This window comes from Salvia hispanica, chromosome 6 (assembly GCF_023119035.1).
Source record: "Salvia hispanica cultivar TCC Black 2014 chromosome 6, UniMelb_Shisp_WGS_1.0, whole genome shotgun sequence".
Taxonomy (NCBI): domain Eukaryota; kingdom Viridiplantae; phylum Streptophyta; class Magnoliopsida; order Lamiales; family Lamiaceae; genus Salvia; species Salvia hispanica.
This window is the reverse complement of record NC_062970.1, coordinates 17,391,983-17,407,259: the sequence shown is the minus strand read 5'-3', so window position 1 is coordinate 17,407,259 and position 15,277 is coordinate 17,391,983. Positions and strand designations below refer to the sequence as shown.

General features: G+C 36.8%; 2 protein-coding genes across 4 annotated transcripts; both read left to right on the top strand.

The window, feature by feature from the left end:
• Positions 1-811: 811 nt before the first annotated feature.
• Positions 812-10,882, top strand: LOC125196433 (intermediate cleaving peptidase 55, mitochondrial). Of its 2 annotated transcripts, none has more exons than XR_007171889.1 (14): positions 812-917; positions 1,371-1,442; positions 1,534-1,797; positions 2,887-2,979; positions 4,106-4,312; positions 5,897-6,000; positions 6,195-6,261; positions 6,329-6,436; positions 7,370-7,462; positions 8,544-8,634; positions 8,755-8,825; positions 9,454-9,528; positions 9,686-9,741; positions 10,349-10,409. XR_007171889.1 is itself a non-coding variant. In XM_048094948.1 (14 exons), exons 1-14 carry the CDS (start codon positions 849-851, stop codon positions 10,691-10,693), a joined length of 1,455 nt encoding a protein of 484 aa, XP_047950905.1. In that variant the 5' UTR covers positions 812-848; the 3' UTR covers positions 10,694-10,882. The 2 variants fall into 2 exon arrangements, 1 of the variants encoding a protein (XP_047950905.1); XM_048094948.1 differs by lacking the exon at positions 9,454-9,528 and adding an exon at positions 10,595-10,882.
• A 242-nt stretch (positions 10,883-11,124) lies between these two features.
• Positions 11,125-13,484, top strand: LOC125196435. 2 transcript variants are annotated; one of them, XM_048094950.1, is made up of 4 exons: positions 11,125-11,653; positions 12,045-12,101; positions 12,212-12,564; positions 12,672-13,484. In XM_048094950.1, exons 2-4 carry the CDS (start codon positions 12,047-12,049, stop codon positions 13,287-13,289), a joined length of 1,026 nt encoding a protein of 341 aa, XP_047950907.1. In that variant the 5' UTR covers positions 11,125-11,653; positions 12,045-12,046; the 3' UTR covers positions 13,290-13,484. The 2 variants fall into 2 exon arrangements, with proteins under 2 accessions (XP_047950907.1, XP_047950906.1); XM_048094949.1 differs by lacking the exon at positions 11,125-11,653 and having other exon boundaries at positions 11,676-12,101.
• Positions 13,485-15,277: the final 1,793 nt, after the last annotated feature.

Below are 15,277 nucleotides of genomic sequence, written 5' to 3'. Positions count from 1 at the left end.
TAATAATATGAAAATTTTTCATACCGATATTTTCAGTACGGTATACAATATAACATTTTCAATACGGTATATCGTACCAACCAACCCTACTCTTTTTCCTAAATTTCTGATTCACACTTGCAACAATCACTCTTCACATGAGCTCGTCGTCATAATTCAAAAGTTAATTAGATCATGTAGGCGACTTTGAGAATTTTTGAATGATTAAAAATTTAAATTTAAAACAGTAATGCAATGCATGAATCTTGATTGAAATTTGAATCCAAAACCTAACTTATTACTATCAGGTGTGATCACTTATTTTATTCTCAATTTTTTTAAACCAATGAAAACAACATTTAATTTAAATTAAAATTGTTTTTATAAAGAATTTCAAATATTTCATTGAATTACCAAGATAGCCCGGGCTTAAACTAGGGAAAAACGTAGTACTAAAATCTACTCCCTCCGTCCCTGAAATTTTGTTATATTTTTCTATTCGTCCCTGAAATTTTATTACATTTTTCTATTTTCGTCCGTCCCATAAAATTTGTCACATTTTAATTTTTACCATTTTTGATAGTGGGCCCCACTTTCTATTGACTTATTCGGACTCACATTTTATTATAAAATTAATGCTTTAAAAGTAGAATTCCCTATCAATTTTTTCAAATCACTTTCCATTATTATTAAACAAAATGTAACAATATTTAAGGGAGGAGCAGTAATTTTTGTAAAAAAAAAATCTACGACGTACACTGTAGAACTGTTGTGAGTACTACAATTGGAAATATTTATGTGAGTTAGAGTTAGGACATAAACCATAATTAGCCCTAATAAAAGCATATGACCGTAGACGGTAGAACTGAATGCCACTCAGTATGCAGGTTCTCAGTAGAAATCTAGTGCGCAAATTCTCCCCCAAATTATACAACCAGGTTCGTATTTTTCTAAGCTTTCTCCTGCGATTGCAAACTTTTAGTTGTTAAGGGTTGTTTCTACTCTTGTTTTGAATTGGTTGATATCACTTGCTTAATTCGCTACATATGATTGGAAAATCTAAACTATTTTTCTGCTATTACTATGGATAAATTGTTGTTTTTGATGAAAATTGAACTCGTTGTTCAATTTCCAATTTGAATGTTATACTGCGATTATGTGTGCGTAATTAATAGAGTTTTGATCGCCTTCGGTATTGTGTACACTGCAATTTGATGAACCTAATTGGCATTTTTTACCTGCCGAAGATCCTTTTTCGACACATTATTATTATATTTATAAGCTTTTGAGCCTTTATTACATTTGTATTACGCATATTTGATTCACGGATCCTCTCTAGTTTTTTTCAAGTACTTTCTTTAACATATGTTGAAGTGCCTTTGATTGAATAGGTGATAGCGAGGGGATTTTCTGGTAGGATAGTACACGATGTGGGACAGCCAACAGCCAACACTCATCCGCAGGTCCTATGCGTGTCTTGTGTTCTCTTTATCATCCATCATTAATTGTTTGGATTAAGAAACTTGACCTTTCCCATTATCATCTATTTTCTAGATATTGACGGAAGGGGAGATTACTCCCGGAATAAGCAGTGATGAATACATATGGAGGAGGAAGAAGTTGTTGCAACTACTTCCAGAGAATGCTTTGGCAATTTTTGCATCAGCCCCGGTTAAGATGATGACCGATGTCGTGCCATATACTTTTAGACAAGATGCTGATTATCTCTATATTACTGGATGCCAACAGCCAGGCGGCATTGCAGTTTTGGGTCATAACTGTGGTTTGTGCATGTTTATGCCAGAAACAACACCACAAGTAAGCCAAATCTGCACATAACCGTTCCCTATATTATAATATCATTTTTACCTTCCTGCGGACTAACTAAGTTAATGTAGTTTCATATCATATGGAATACTGGATTTCAAGAATCTAACAGATTGTGTGAAAAATTTCAATTGAGAGGATATTTTTTCTGAATCTCTGATACATGGAAATTACTTCATGTGGAAAGTCACGCTAAACAGCACCCTTTCAAACTATAGGTTGGAGTAATATAAAATATTCTTTGCAACTATGAACATCAAATATTAATTAACCAATCATCTATTCGTTCAAGATAAGCCTTTTATTTGTGAACCTTTTTTTGCAGGACAACTAATAACAACTAAATCAGAATATTTATATATCCATGTCCAAAACTTCTTAAAATTGGTATCTTTTTAAACTAAATGCTTGGAGACAGGGACGGATCTATATACACTCTACAAGGGGCAAATGCCCCACCTCAAAAAAAATTATTTGTGCTATTTTGATCACTATTTTAATTTTTTTTTTTGAAATACCTTTATAAATGCCCCTTCTCAAATCACTATAGAGAATTTCTGGCTCCGTCCCTGCGTTGGAGAAACTCCCATTCCAAATGGATTGTTTTATATTGTCATTAAGAACCGATCTATTCTTAGGAATCTGAAGAAAACTTCAGTAAGTTGTTGGTTCTTCAGTGCTGTCAACAAAACATAATAATATATTAGCCACTTTCCTTTACATTTCTAAACAGATTTTCAGTCATTACTCATTGCTAATTTTTTATTTGTTTTTAATTTTGTGACTAACTCATTATATTTTATCTTAAACTTAGTATATCGAATACTTCTTTCTTCTCCTAGCCCTCTCCTTTACATCAAAACCCACATACGCTTAGGGATGTGCAAATTTTTAGAAACAAGCACTCTGCTCTTCTGCCTTGAGAAATGTCTTCTCTTGTTGTAAATTGTAATTACTAGTTATTTTGACTATTGGGAATATCCTCCAATTCTGACTCTAGACTTCCTAGACTATCATGTAGTCATATGCTTTGTGCAACAACAGCAAATCTTAACTAGTAGTTCATGAAATCTGTTTCAGGATGTCACATGGCAAGGTGAAACAGCTGGAGTTGATGCAGCTCTAAGCGCATTCAAGGCTGATGAAGCATACCCTATAAGTGCATTGAATAAGGTGAATTAAACTTGTTCTGATGTTTGTTAAGGTGTATTGAGTTCCGCTTGTTATCTTTATAGTTTTATATTCTGCTAATGTGCTCTTGAATAGACCTTTGAATGAGGCTATAATTATCTGTTGCCTTTTTTTTTTATATTATAGATGCTACTGTTTCGTTTCATATGCGTAGTTGCTGCTTCATCTCGTTAAACCTTTCAGCACTGGCTTCTTAGTATTATAGAAAAAGGAGTATCATTTAATGTTAAAAATGATATACTTAATTGTTTGCTATTGAACTTCTCAAGTCTCAAGATTGCCAAGGTCACTATATTATGTCTTAACTTGTAGTAGATAATTCTTAGCCTCTTAATACTCTTGAATATAAACCAATAGTTAATGTGTTCACCACCATCAAGTTACCAACCTCCATAACTTAATTTGAGAACTGAGAACTATATATCTTATGAAAATGTACTTTTATATTTATTTCTGGAATGAAGTTTATTTTATATATGTCTAGTGCTTGTTTGCTAGGCTTGATGGGATAATGCGTGATATGTTTACTAGGATCAGAGCATGTTTTTCAAGCTTAGGTGGTAATATTATATTTTCTTTAAATGTCTCCAATTGTGTGGATGTGTAATCCCCTCTTTGGTTGGGTCTTTTGATATTATCGAGAACTTGCAATTTTCTAAATTGTCAATTTAAATTGGAGCACATGTTATGGCCATCTTTTTTAAGAGCTTTGATTTTTCAAGTAAACGAAAATTTATGTTATCATAGGTATTTTTTCAAAATAGTTCTATGATTCAGAAGTATCCTTTCCTATTTGATCCCTTGAATTCCATATTTGAAGTTGCAATCGGATCGATTCATTAAAAACTGACGACTTCGCACAAAATTTTAATTCGTTATTGGTACTACTGCATTGTTGTAATAGCAGGGAGTGCCTGTGAAACATAAGAATTAAGAAGGCCTGTCTAACATATAAAAAAGGACTGAACTCTTTTTGCTGTTTTCCTGTGTGTTGTTATAAAGGTTAGATATACTTGATAGGGTTCCTCAGACTGTGTTAAATTACTTGCCAAAGAAAACTTGGTTTTGGCTTAAGTATTTATGTTTAGTTTTTTTAATTATGTTGCAGATCCTATCAAGTTGGATAGAGTGCTCATTCCAATTGTTCCATAATGTGAATACGGCTAACTCTACTTATGTGAACTTGGAAAGCTTCCAAAAAGCCGTTTCCAATGGGAAAGTGAAAGATTTCGCAGTTCATACTCATGAAGCAAGATGGATAAAATCAGAAGCTGAGCTTAAATTGATGAGAAATTCTGCATCTATAGCTTCTCAGGTATGTAATTAAATTTTCGTTTAAGAGTGTGTGGTGAAGTAGCCTACTTTTACGGAATGCAATTACGCAATTTTTATTTAGTAGTCTAGGTTGTAGCACCTTAAGGCTTAAGTATGATATGGCTTATGGGGCCAACCAACAAACATGCTATATTCCATTTATCTGGATACCATCATCAATCTTCCCTCCTAAAATATGGTTGTACCGTCAAGTAATCTTTAATTTGCCCAGTTCTGCTTCGTGCACTAACAAGACAATAGAGAAATCTGCATGCAGAAGATTAAGGTGCATTGGAATGGGATATGTAAGCTATGGGATAGTGGGAGTGTCTTTAACTAGGTGAAGCAGGCTGTGTTCCCCTCCCGGTGATATATTCAAACCAACACAAGCAACCATTATGTTTTGAGAGGGTGGAAAAAGAAAAGTCAAACTTGAAGAGATTAATATCGATGCTTAATCGTATATGAAAACTCTGAAATAAAATTAGTAGTGTTTAGTAAATATTTCTTGTTGGAAATTACCAAAAAAGTTGTTACTACTGCAAATAAAATTATTAATATTTCATAGCAATTTGAAAAAGATGATAATTGATTCAATTGCATGTGATGCGATACTGAAATTATATTCCACAAGTAGAGCTTGCTTGGTATTTTAAGTATGCGTTAAGCTTTTCCTGTAATTATTTGTTTCCTTTGTTGGTCTCATATTTCGAACAGATCCAAGAGCACAAGAAGAGTAAAGAGGCCATAATTAATTAACAAAAAAGAATCATCCATGACAAGGCACTTAATCCAAATTCCAAACCCTAGAATAAACTAGTTACTCATGTTCATGAATACAAAATATAGGAAAACTTACAAACCCATAACTAAAAGACAATAAACCAAAGTAGAAATCTTTGAATCTTGAGCTCTAATATTGAATTATGATGGCTTCTCTTCAAAATCATTCCAAAATCCTCCAAGTCTGCCAAAGTGTAACGAGGGAAAAAATTGTGGAGGCATATGAAACGCTCCGAAATGAAAGCATTGCAAGGGTATTTATACTTTTGGTGGGTTATGGGCTTGGAATGAAATAAAACAAGTCAATATGCGAGAGAAAAAAATTAAATAGGAAAATCCTGCTAGTTTCAGGATGTCCGCGATCACATTTTCATAGATCCGCAGTCTTGTCCCCAACCGCAGAACTGTGGGCTTGAGCGTGGCTTCTTCATGTGGTCTGCGGTAGCAGGCCTGCTGCTTTGGCTGGGCGGCTCTATCTTTTAAGCTACTTCAATGCTGTTTTAGCTCCAATTCTCGATCTGTTTCTCCCGTGATATTTGCGTTGAGCTAACTTTGATGTCATCGTATTCGTTCCTTGCAGTTTGGCTTAATAAAATTTCACGAAAACTACCATGCAAGTGTGATTCATCAAAAAACAATAACATTAATAGACAAACTTGCTTATAACACGGAATAAGCTAGGAAATGATATGCAAATCATCCTAAAAGTGGGTGCAAAACCATGTCTGTCACACCCCAACCCCTGAACTCTTTTTTAAGGTGTTTTTTTTTTCTTTCTAATATCGTGTTATGTATTGGATAGGCACTCCTGCAGACAATGCTGCACTCCAAAATATTTCCTAATGAGGGAATGCTCTCAGCTAAGTTTGAATACGAGTGCAGAATGAGAGGTGCCCAAAGAATGGCGTAAGTGTTCTATATTCTTGAACTACCTGTTGAAGATGCCTATTGGCAGACCATTACTAGAGACACAATAGAAGATATTGCATCTGGAAAATGATGTTTGCACATATTCTTTCAAATTTTCTGGAATATCTTTAAGCTCTTTTTTTACATACTTATTGTGTTCTGGTATAACTTTATAATTTTATCTTTTACAGCTTTAATCCTGTGGTTGGTGGGGGTTCAAATGGCAGCATCATACATTATGCTCGGAATGACCAGAGAGTGAGTTTGCTTCCTGGCATGTTTATGCATAAGTAAATTCTATATTAATATTGTAACCTTTTAACAGATCCAAGATGGGGACCTGGTTCTGATGGATGTAGGATGTGAGCTCCATGGTTACACTAGTGATATTACTCGTACATGGCCACCATGCGGCAAATTTTCCCCAGCACAGGTACATATTCGAAGCGGTTATCTTCTGATACCTTGGTTGAATAAAATAGATAGTTAATTTAAATATTTCCTAACATGTAGGTATATGCCTTAAGCTAAAGTGTTTGGAACCTTTGGGGCATCATACTGTAAAGTCAGCAACTTGAGGAATGTTGATAATGATGAGCCATTCCGCATGAATAAGGGTGCATATTGTTCCTCATGGACTTGCAACTTCCTTTTCAGATTCCATTAGCCTTTTTCTCTTATAGTACTAAACAGGCTAGCTAATTAAAAATGAACAAAAAAGTATAGCAACTCTGAAATGACAACTTATTAACAGGAACTCAGAGGAACAATATGAATAACCAATAGCCAAATCAACAACTACCTTAAGAGGAACCTGAGTGCAGGATCGCCGCTCTGATAATGAAAAAAGTCCTAGAAAGGAAGCCTTATATGTCCTAGGACGAACTAAGCCCACGAAAGGAGCCCTTGCTGCTTTGCTAACAATTAAATCTTGAACTAACTGAATAAAAGAAGAATAACTAAATAGCAGATGACATTCAAGGTATTAAGAAAGACTGAAGAAATTTGGGGATCTTTGTCTGGTCAAATGTCAACTGGAAAAGAAGAAGATCCTTTTGAAGGAATTCTATTGACAATAATTCCATTATGCATCAAACTTTCTGCAGCCTGTATTAAGCTCGTCTATTATTTTGTTTAAATTTGTTTCAGTTTCTTAATCTTTATGTTTTCTTGGACTTTTCTGTACCATTTGCATTATCAAAGAGAAATTTTACTTTCTTACCCTCCTCCTAATTGCTGAAGTCTTCCATATACATTGCTTAACCGAACTCACAGAGAGTAGTGTTTGCTTACTTAAATTTCCAGTTTAATATTTGTAAATTAAAGGTCAAATTGAGATGCCTAATTTTATTTTAAAATGTTGCAGGCAGAACTTTATGACCTTATATTAGAGACAAATGAAGAATGTTTGAGACTTTGCAGACCAGGCACAACTATTCGAGAAATTCACAACTATTCGGTAAAATTTGAGCAACTGATCTATATCTGTGGTTTTCTTCTGCTGCTCTTCTTATTGTAGAATGAATATTTCCAATTTTATCATTGCTTATCATATAATGCAAATAACATCAAGCACGGAAATTTGGATCTAGTTGAATATTATGATGCATAAATATTCCTTAGATGTGACTGCACATGAATGAGGGCCCAAGGGGCTATGTGACATGACATGTGGTAAATTACTTAATAGAATTTTTGCAAGCATTCATGTAGTCATGTATGCTATGGCATGTTTGTGCAGCTATAATGAGGTGGAAGTTTATTTAGAACTGCTAAAATATATGCATTTTATTTTTTGTATTGAATTGGGAAAGTTTGTTGAAACATATATATCAAATATTATAAAGTTATTGTGGGATGGTAATTTTATAAGGGTGTTTAGAACTACTTTCCAGTAAATGTAAGTTTTTTGCTCTGTTTGCATGAAATATGAGAGAAGGACCAATTCTACTTCTCTTACCTTCAAACAATTTTCTCTGAAATTGTTACTTGCGTATGAAATGCCTATGTTTTTGGGTTTGTATGGCCAAGCAATTCAACAAAAAGTAACAAGGAAAAATAGTTTATGGGTAGGCATGTCATATGAGTAGATTTCTTCATAATTTTGAATGGAAGAAAAAAATTGATTCAAAGTTGTGCAGTAATTTATGTCATTATATAATAAGTGGTAATTGAGAGGGAGAAGTAGCTAGGAAACTTGAGGAAATGAATAAGTATGAAAAGCCTCTAGTAATGACAACAATAGAACCTCTTGAAGTAGTACAGTACTAAAATATCTTTCGTGTACACTTCCAAGTACTACGATATTGAGCTTTTATGTCTAATAAATACTACTGTTGCTCTCGACTAGTTTGGTAAGTATTACATGTACACAAAACCCAATATTGTTAGTTTAACGCATGTCAAGGTTATGACACAGTACTAAGATACAGTATGTTTATTTCACTCAAGCTGTCGATTCACAGACATTCAGTATTATCTGATACCATAACCATACATTAATTGATCACAAACTTATTAGAGAATTGTCCTTTTAATAGGTTGATAAGCTGCGAAAAGGATTCCAAGAACTTGGAATATTGAAAAGTGACCAACCTCATGGTTACCATATGCTGAACCCGACCAGTATAGGTTATTATTCATTCCCTTTCATCGACTAATCTGTATTAATGCACGCTTGCTGTGCTTGATAGGTATAGTTAATGGGTGGTAAGTTATCATAAGTTGGTTTGGTTCGTCATCATTGTACAGGTCATTATCTAGGAATGGATGTCCATGATTGCCGCACAATCACATATGACCGCCCTCTGAAGCCTGGTGTTGTAAGTTTCTTCTTCTTTCTGGTTCCTTTTCCCTCTGCTTGGTTTGAATTGAGTGGGAACTTGAATATTCCCCCAAATGAGCTTCAAATGATTATAAGAATACCTGCCAGAGAAAACACTTGGATGTGTAATAAAACCTTTTATATGATTTATTTTTTAAAAGAAAACAAATGGTAATCTAATTTATAAATTCGATGAAACCTAAAAAGGAGAAAAGCCCCTGCCGGAGGACTGCTGTTTTATTGTATCTTACACCAATAATATGATGGCCACCTTTTCTCAGATATATAAGAATAACTTTTGGTCTATCTTGTTCTGCCGTTGTTGTAGTATCTACTAGTACTATCTAACTACCTGAAATCTACTTGAAAATAATTTATCTAACTGTAAGCAGGGAAAATGTGTACAAGAAAACCTTTTGCAAACTTGATTAAATAAGATATATCAAGCATTTGGGTTCCTATTAAGACAATTGCATGAGTACCTATTTGTTTATTAGGGGGTGGCGAGTGGGGAGGTATTGGGTATTGACATATTTTACTCTTCCATTTCTAAATAATGAAGTTGCACAATTTTCATTGGTAGCTTTTGGTGTGTAAGCTCAGCTGCTCAAATTCCTTTTCTATAGGCAGCTGGGATGGGGAGTAGGGTGATGAAAATTAAATTTGGCAATAACCTGGCTTGAGTTTTGGTCGATCATATGGTATGAGATCTACAAAATGCCAGAAGTTTTGATTATAGTCTGTCGTCTTCTGTTACTGCTGAATGGACTGCTGGCAGATTCCCAGTCCTGCTCCTAGTTTATTTCTGTTCTTTATGTTGGATACTGACTAATTCTTGCACAACTTCCATATGGGCAGGTGATCACGATTGAACCCGGAGTTTACATCCCTTCCAATTCTAATGTTCCCGAGAGGTAATTTCCTAGTTAATTGATTTATTTTTCTGCATTCAGTACCTTTTAATTTAAACCTTTTTGTGGGGGTTGGGGGGTTACAGACCACCGTCATTCCTAAGAAACGATACAATGATAGGACTTCAACTTTGTAATACGTTCAGACAAAATATCATGCCGAAGTACAGCTAATTCGTGCCAACTGATTAAGCCTGCTTCTAAAAAGGATTGCAGTGTCATTCATGGCTGCATCCTGAAGTAAGGTTCTGACATTGACCATTCCTTGCAACAAACTTCTTGTTAGGATTCCCAGGAGAGAGCCATACCAGACTATGGCTAGACTACTTTTTGCTGAATCACATAATTATAACAATAATTTTATGTTATTTTGATATAAAGGTAAAACATTAAAATCTCCATTCTTTAGTTCGTATAGTCTTGTGGCCTCGTTTAGGTTTAAATTGTTCCCTAACATTGACAGTTTAGTTTAACTTTAGGATAGTTTATCCTCCACGAAACTGAAAACACAAAGGTTTACCAAATTGGAGGCAGTATGACTAGCTCTCTTTATACTAATTGCTAGTTTATGTTTACAATCGTTATTAATGAGATGATGAATGGAATGCAGGTATCAAGGCATTGGGATAAGGATAGAAGACGACGTTCTCATCACAGAATCAGGATATGAGGTGAAGTTCGAGTGACTATTCAAACTATATTCACTCCACCATATTGTATCATGAATTTTGTCCCATGTTAATTAACCTTTACAAATAGTATTACCCATTAGTTGTTAGTTCATAAAATTTATGTTGACATAGTATTTAGCCTGCTTGGTTGTGGTAACAAGGTTCTCATTTTCTGTGGTGGGCAGGTACTTACTGCTTCAGTGCCAAAAGAAATTAAGCACCTGGAGTCGTTGCTCAATGATTTGTCTTATGGGACGGGGATGGAAAAACATAATGCCGTCTAGGGATTTTAGTCGAGCACTCTGATAACTCAGCAGTCTTGCTGCTGGTAGACGAAATCAACTCAAATACTGCAATGAAGGTGGATTGGTTCCACTCTTGTAGCATTATTGGTTCGAAAGGTTTAGCCCTCTTGATTTGGTTATATTTTACCTTCAATGGCTCTAATGTATTTCTGCTTCAACATGCTTTTATTGTTTTCTTGATTCTTTTCGAATAATTATTTCCCCTCACAGTTTTTAGATCAATTTTGTCAATCTGTGAGGGAAATCTAGGGTAGGCAATGAATTTTGCTTTCAACATTTCTGACATTAGATTCAATATTATTAGCAGACATCTTTTGGACAGGTAACTTGCAGTTTATGTGGGTACAGATTGGTTGAGCCATGAATTGACTTATTTACTTCCTCCGTTGGCTCAAAATTTTTGAATGGGCATGTAGGGAATCCGAGAATGTACTTAATTTTTATGGCTATAAATTAAAGGGACATTAGTTATTAATAAGGCACTTATTTTTTGTGAAAGGAAATAGACGAGAAACGAGAGAAAAAAGACAATAAAGCGTTTTATGTCCTTTTATGGTTCAAAGAAAAAATTTGTAATTAAGGAACATAAATGATAAGGGGTCGTTTGGTTTTCGTGTCTGGTTTAAGCCATGATCGGGCTTTTAGTCGAGCTAATGTCATGTTAGTTAAATAATTTTGGTGTTTGGTAGGGGTTTGAGGGATTTTTTGCTAATCTCATATCATTGTTTGGTTTTCATGTTACCCAAGATAGTTAGCGATTAATGACTATTATACCCTTAGGGTTGACTGGGTTTTGTGTATATATGGGTCACTTTGTTATTTCATCAATTCCCGCTTTTTTATTTCTGGAGAGCGCTTTCTAGAGAGCGCCTCTTTCGGCACTGGCGACGTCAAGCAATTAACAACAATCGTTCCCCTAAACCCACTATTTCAGGCCAGGTAAGTTCAGGCGGCCGGTTTTTGGGGATTGTATCTCATGTATATTTAGCCATGCTTATGAATTTGCAGCTCGTTTTGCTTGTTCAAATATTGTATAAATAATTGTGTTTCGTGTTAAAATCAGAGTAAATTATGCCTAATCCATTTATACGAACTTTTGCTTGGTGTTTGCTTGTTGTTATTGGTGTGTTTATTGCTAAATTGTATACTTTCCACGATGGGGCTTTCGGTTTGAAGCAAGTCATTTTTAAACCATATGAACACACAGTGTCCAAATTGTGTTGGGATGGACATTTGTTATCACAATGAACGGTTTAATCCTTGCTCTGTGTAATCAACGCAACGGTTTATATCTGATTGTGTGCCGGGTCTCTTTTTTGTATGTTCCAAGCGATGTCTGAGGCTCGAACATATACAAATAGCATCGGCGGCAGCCAAGGAACCCAAGGTAATCTTTGTTAGAGCTCTATCTGTTTAAATATTTTATTTATACTCAACACTATACAATCGATTACGCCTATTTGCATCTTACCTGATTCTGTTATGTCAATGTCATAGGCGGTGGTCAGTACCATCGGTCAAGCATGCAAAGGGGAGACCGCGTACGCAGGAGTTGGTCTGACCGCGAAGAGGCGTTGTTGATATCTGGTATGAAGGCTTTGGTGGCTAGAGGCTGGAAGTCTGACAATGGTTTTAGAGGTGGATACGCGAACAAGATAGAAGAATGGATTACGCGCGAAATCCCAACTACTGATTTGAAGGCTGAGCCACATATTAAATCGAAGATAACTTCATGGAAAAAGAACTACTACTCGTTGGCCAAGATCCTCGATCGCAGCGGTGTTGGGTTCAACCTCCACAACGATTTCAAAATCGATTGCTCAGATGACCAATGGGATCAAATCGTTAAGGTGAGTGACATAATTTTAGTCTTTGTTTCCATTCATGTAAGTTGTGGTGTTCTGTCAGCCATATAAGAATTAGTGTGCTGTCCGCTTACTCCTTAAATTCCTCGCAACAAGATTCAAATGCTCGCACCATGCGTTACAAAGCTTGGCCTCTATGGGATGAATGGAAGATCATATTTGGCAAGGATAGGGCTACTGGAGGTACCTCTGAAGGTATTGGGGAAGCAGTCACTAGTAATTCTCCTGAGGAGCCCCTCACATCCATTGGTGAGAGCGGTGACTACTATCCAAGCTTCGAAGACTTCCTGGGGAACGAGACAATCCAGCCGGCATTCACACAAGATGTTGTAGAGGACACAAGCGCCCAAAGTGGGCAGAACGTAGCTGCACCTGCAAACCCCCCTCCTCCAAAAAAAGTAAACCGCAAACGCAAGAGCAGCGACGATGATTTTGGTTTGTTCACCCTACTTGGACAACTCCACTCTGATACCAAGGCTCGCTTGGACACACTGGCCGTACGTATTGGATATGAGATGGATTTGGGGACTGCTAGGAAGGAGATATTCCGTCATTTGGGGAACATCCCGGATCTGACCGAGGCACAACGTTACGATCTATGCGACATCATTGGCAAGGAGAACTCGAGGCTTGAGATCTTCATCGGTCTTCCAGACGCGTCAAAGCCCGGTTATGTGAAGCGCATTCTGGAAAAAGAAGCTCGTTACTAGATGGTGGGGGTACGTGAGTACGTCTATTCTACTCTGCCGCTTCAATTCCATGGTGCAGAGTTCTTTTGGCTTATAAAAAACTAAGATCTTTTGGATTCAGTTCACTTCTTTAAATATATTATCATCCTCTAAGACATGCATGTAACTTAAATTCGGCTGCTACTAGACCTTAAATTCAGCTGATGGTTTTTTGTAGTTCCTTGTTTGCATTCTGCACTTATTTTGGCATGTAAGACCCTATATCATATATTATGTGAACTGAAATGTGGCATTCTACTTCGATGGTTATTTAAGCATATGTTGACTTAATAAATTAGTGGCAACAGCTGCATCTTGCAAGATTTAGCTTCATATAATTGAAAACTGCTAACATCTGCATCATTACAATGACGACTAATCTTGCTATTCAAGATTAGAGGCATATGATATTAATAAAGAATGCAAACCAACATACATAGCTTAATCAGCCTAAGGAGACACAAATACGACTGATTTGTTATAGACAAAACAAAGACAAATTATCGCACGGTCTTCAAATATCCGGCTTCCGCGGCATCCTAAACCAAGTGATTGGTTTCGAAGACCCACACGAGTAGGCGAGCGAGGGACTCCTTGTGGTGTGTCTTTTGGCAATACACGACCTGTGTATTGCCTCTCAACCCTTTCCATAGTGCCATCAGATCTAGAGACGTAGTAGGAGTCAGGCTTCTTGTTTGTTGACTCCAAGTCCTGCGGTCCTCCAGCGCCGAACATCAGCTTGCACCTTGCTGCAGAGTATTTGTTCGAGCTTCCGAGGTCGCCCCTTCCTTCCTCCAACTGTCCATTCCTCTGCGGTGCATCACAAACATGGGCGTGTGACTGCAATGAGTCCGACAGGACAATCAGTCGCCTCTATTTCCTTTTTATCGGCCCTCACCCCAAACAATTGGAACAATTGATGGTGAGCGGGGTCTCCGTCGCTGTGGTAGGCCCCCAGAAGGTGGTTTTGCTACATGTATTGAGAGTAATTATAAGGAAAACATGTACACGACATTTACAGTAGCATGTAACATTAATAATGAACATATAGGGAGATGATTTGCTCAAGTATTGCCTGATACGATGACCTTGTTTGTTGCCTCGTTCCATAGCGTGCCTTTGAGGTGGATGAGCTGGTTGAAAGTCCTATAGCGTTGTTCCAAGAAGTGGATACGATCAACTAGTTCCCACCACTCGAATGTCAAGCCGAAGTTGTACTCCACCAAAGATTGTGCTTTGAATATGAAGTGACTAGGGAACACGCTTCCCTCACATTCATACTTCTTTTTGAGACGCAGCAATGTGTCTAGGATTATGGAGTCAATTTCACGACTCCATTTGCCACGGTAGAGGAAGGAACTTTGCAGGGGTAAGTCTGGTGACAAGCTCATTTCGGCTATGTGGAATAAGAGTTGAGTTGGATGTAGTTGTTGCTCCAAGATAGGCAAAATTTATAGGAGAACATTACTCATAAATAACCACATCACCTTTATTCCTTTGACACATATCTACCACTTCATAAATAGCTTGCGCCGAATGGAGTGGTGTTGCCATGTCCAATTTAAGGAGATTAAATGAAGCCACTTTGCGTACTTGATAAGTCGTATTCTAAGCCTTGGTTACTGGTCCGTATGTCGTGAAATGCATGTATTATCTGCAAAACAGTTGCTCAAGTGTGCAGGATTAAGGGATCCAAGTCAGTAGGAGACGATTCAGGTGACGCAAGTGAAAAGGGCGCCAGAAGGGTGCAATACTGACCAGGATGCATACCAGAGAAAAGGCTCGAGATGGAGAAGAAGGATAGCTGGGATGATCATTAACAAGGGCAGAAAAGTCAAAACGTGAAGGAAGTCTACCCTAAAAGCAAGGGCAAGCCTCCCTATAAAAGAAGCCACTTGGAGAGAGAGAAGGGAGTTGGTTCCTTAGAGTTCGGTTAGGAGTTCCAAGTTCTCGGTTCTCAAAACACACTT

Coding starts and splice junctions, on each gene's coding strand:
- LOC125196435 (XM_048094949.1), top strand. CDS start 12,035: ATGTTCCAAGCGATGTCTGAGGCTCGAACATATACAAATAGCATCGGC. Junction 12,102..12,211: donor CGGCAGCCAAGGAACCCAAG/GTAATCTTTGTT, acceptor TCAATGTCATAG/GCGGTGGTCAGTACCATCGG. Junction 12,565..12,671: donor AATGGGATCAAATCGTTAAG/GTGAGTGACATA, acceptor AATTCCTCGCAA/CAAGATTCAAATGCTCGCAC.
- LOC125196433 (XM_048094948.1), top strand. CDS start 849: ATGCCACTCAGTATGCAGGTTCTCAGTAGAAATCTAGTGCGCAAATTC. Junction 1,443..1,533: donor CAGCCAACACTCATCCGCAG/GTCCTATGCGTG, acceptor TCTATTTTCTAG/ATATTGACGGAAGGGGAGAT. Junction 6,262..6,328: donor ATGCTCGGAATGACCAGAGA/GTGAGTTTGCTT, acceptor ACCTTTTAACAG/ATCCAAGATGGGGACCTGGT.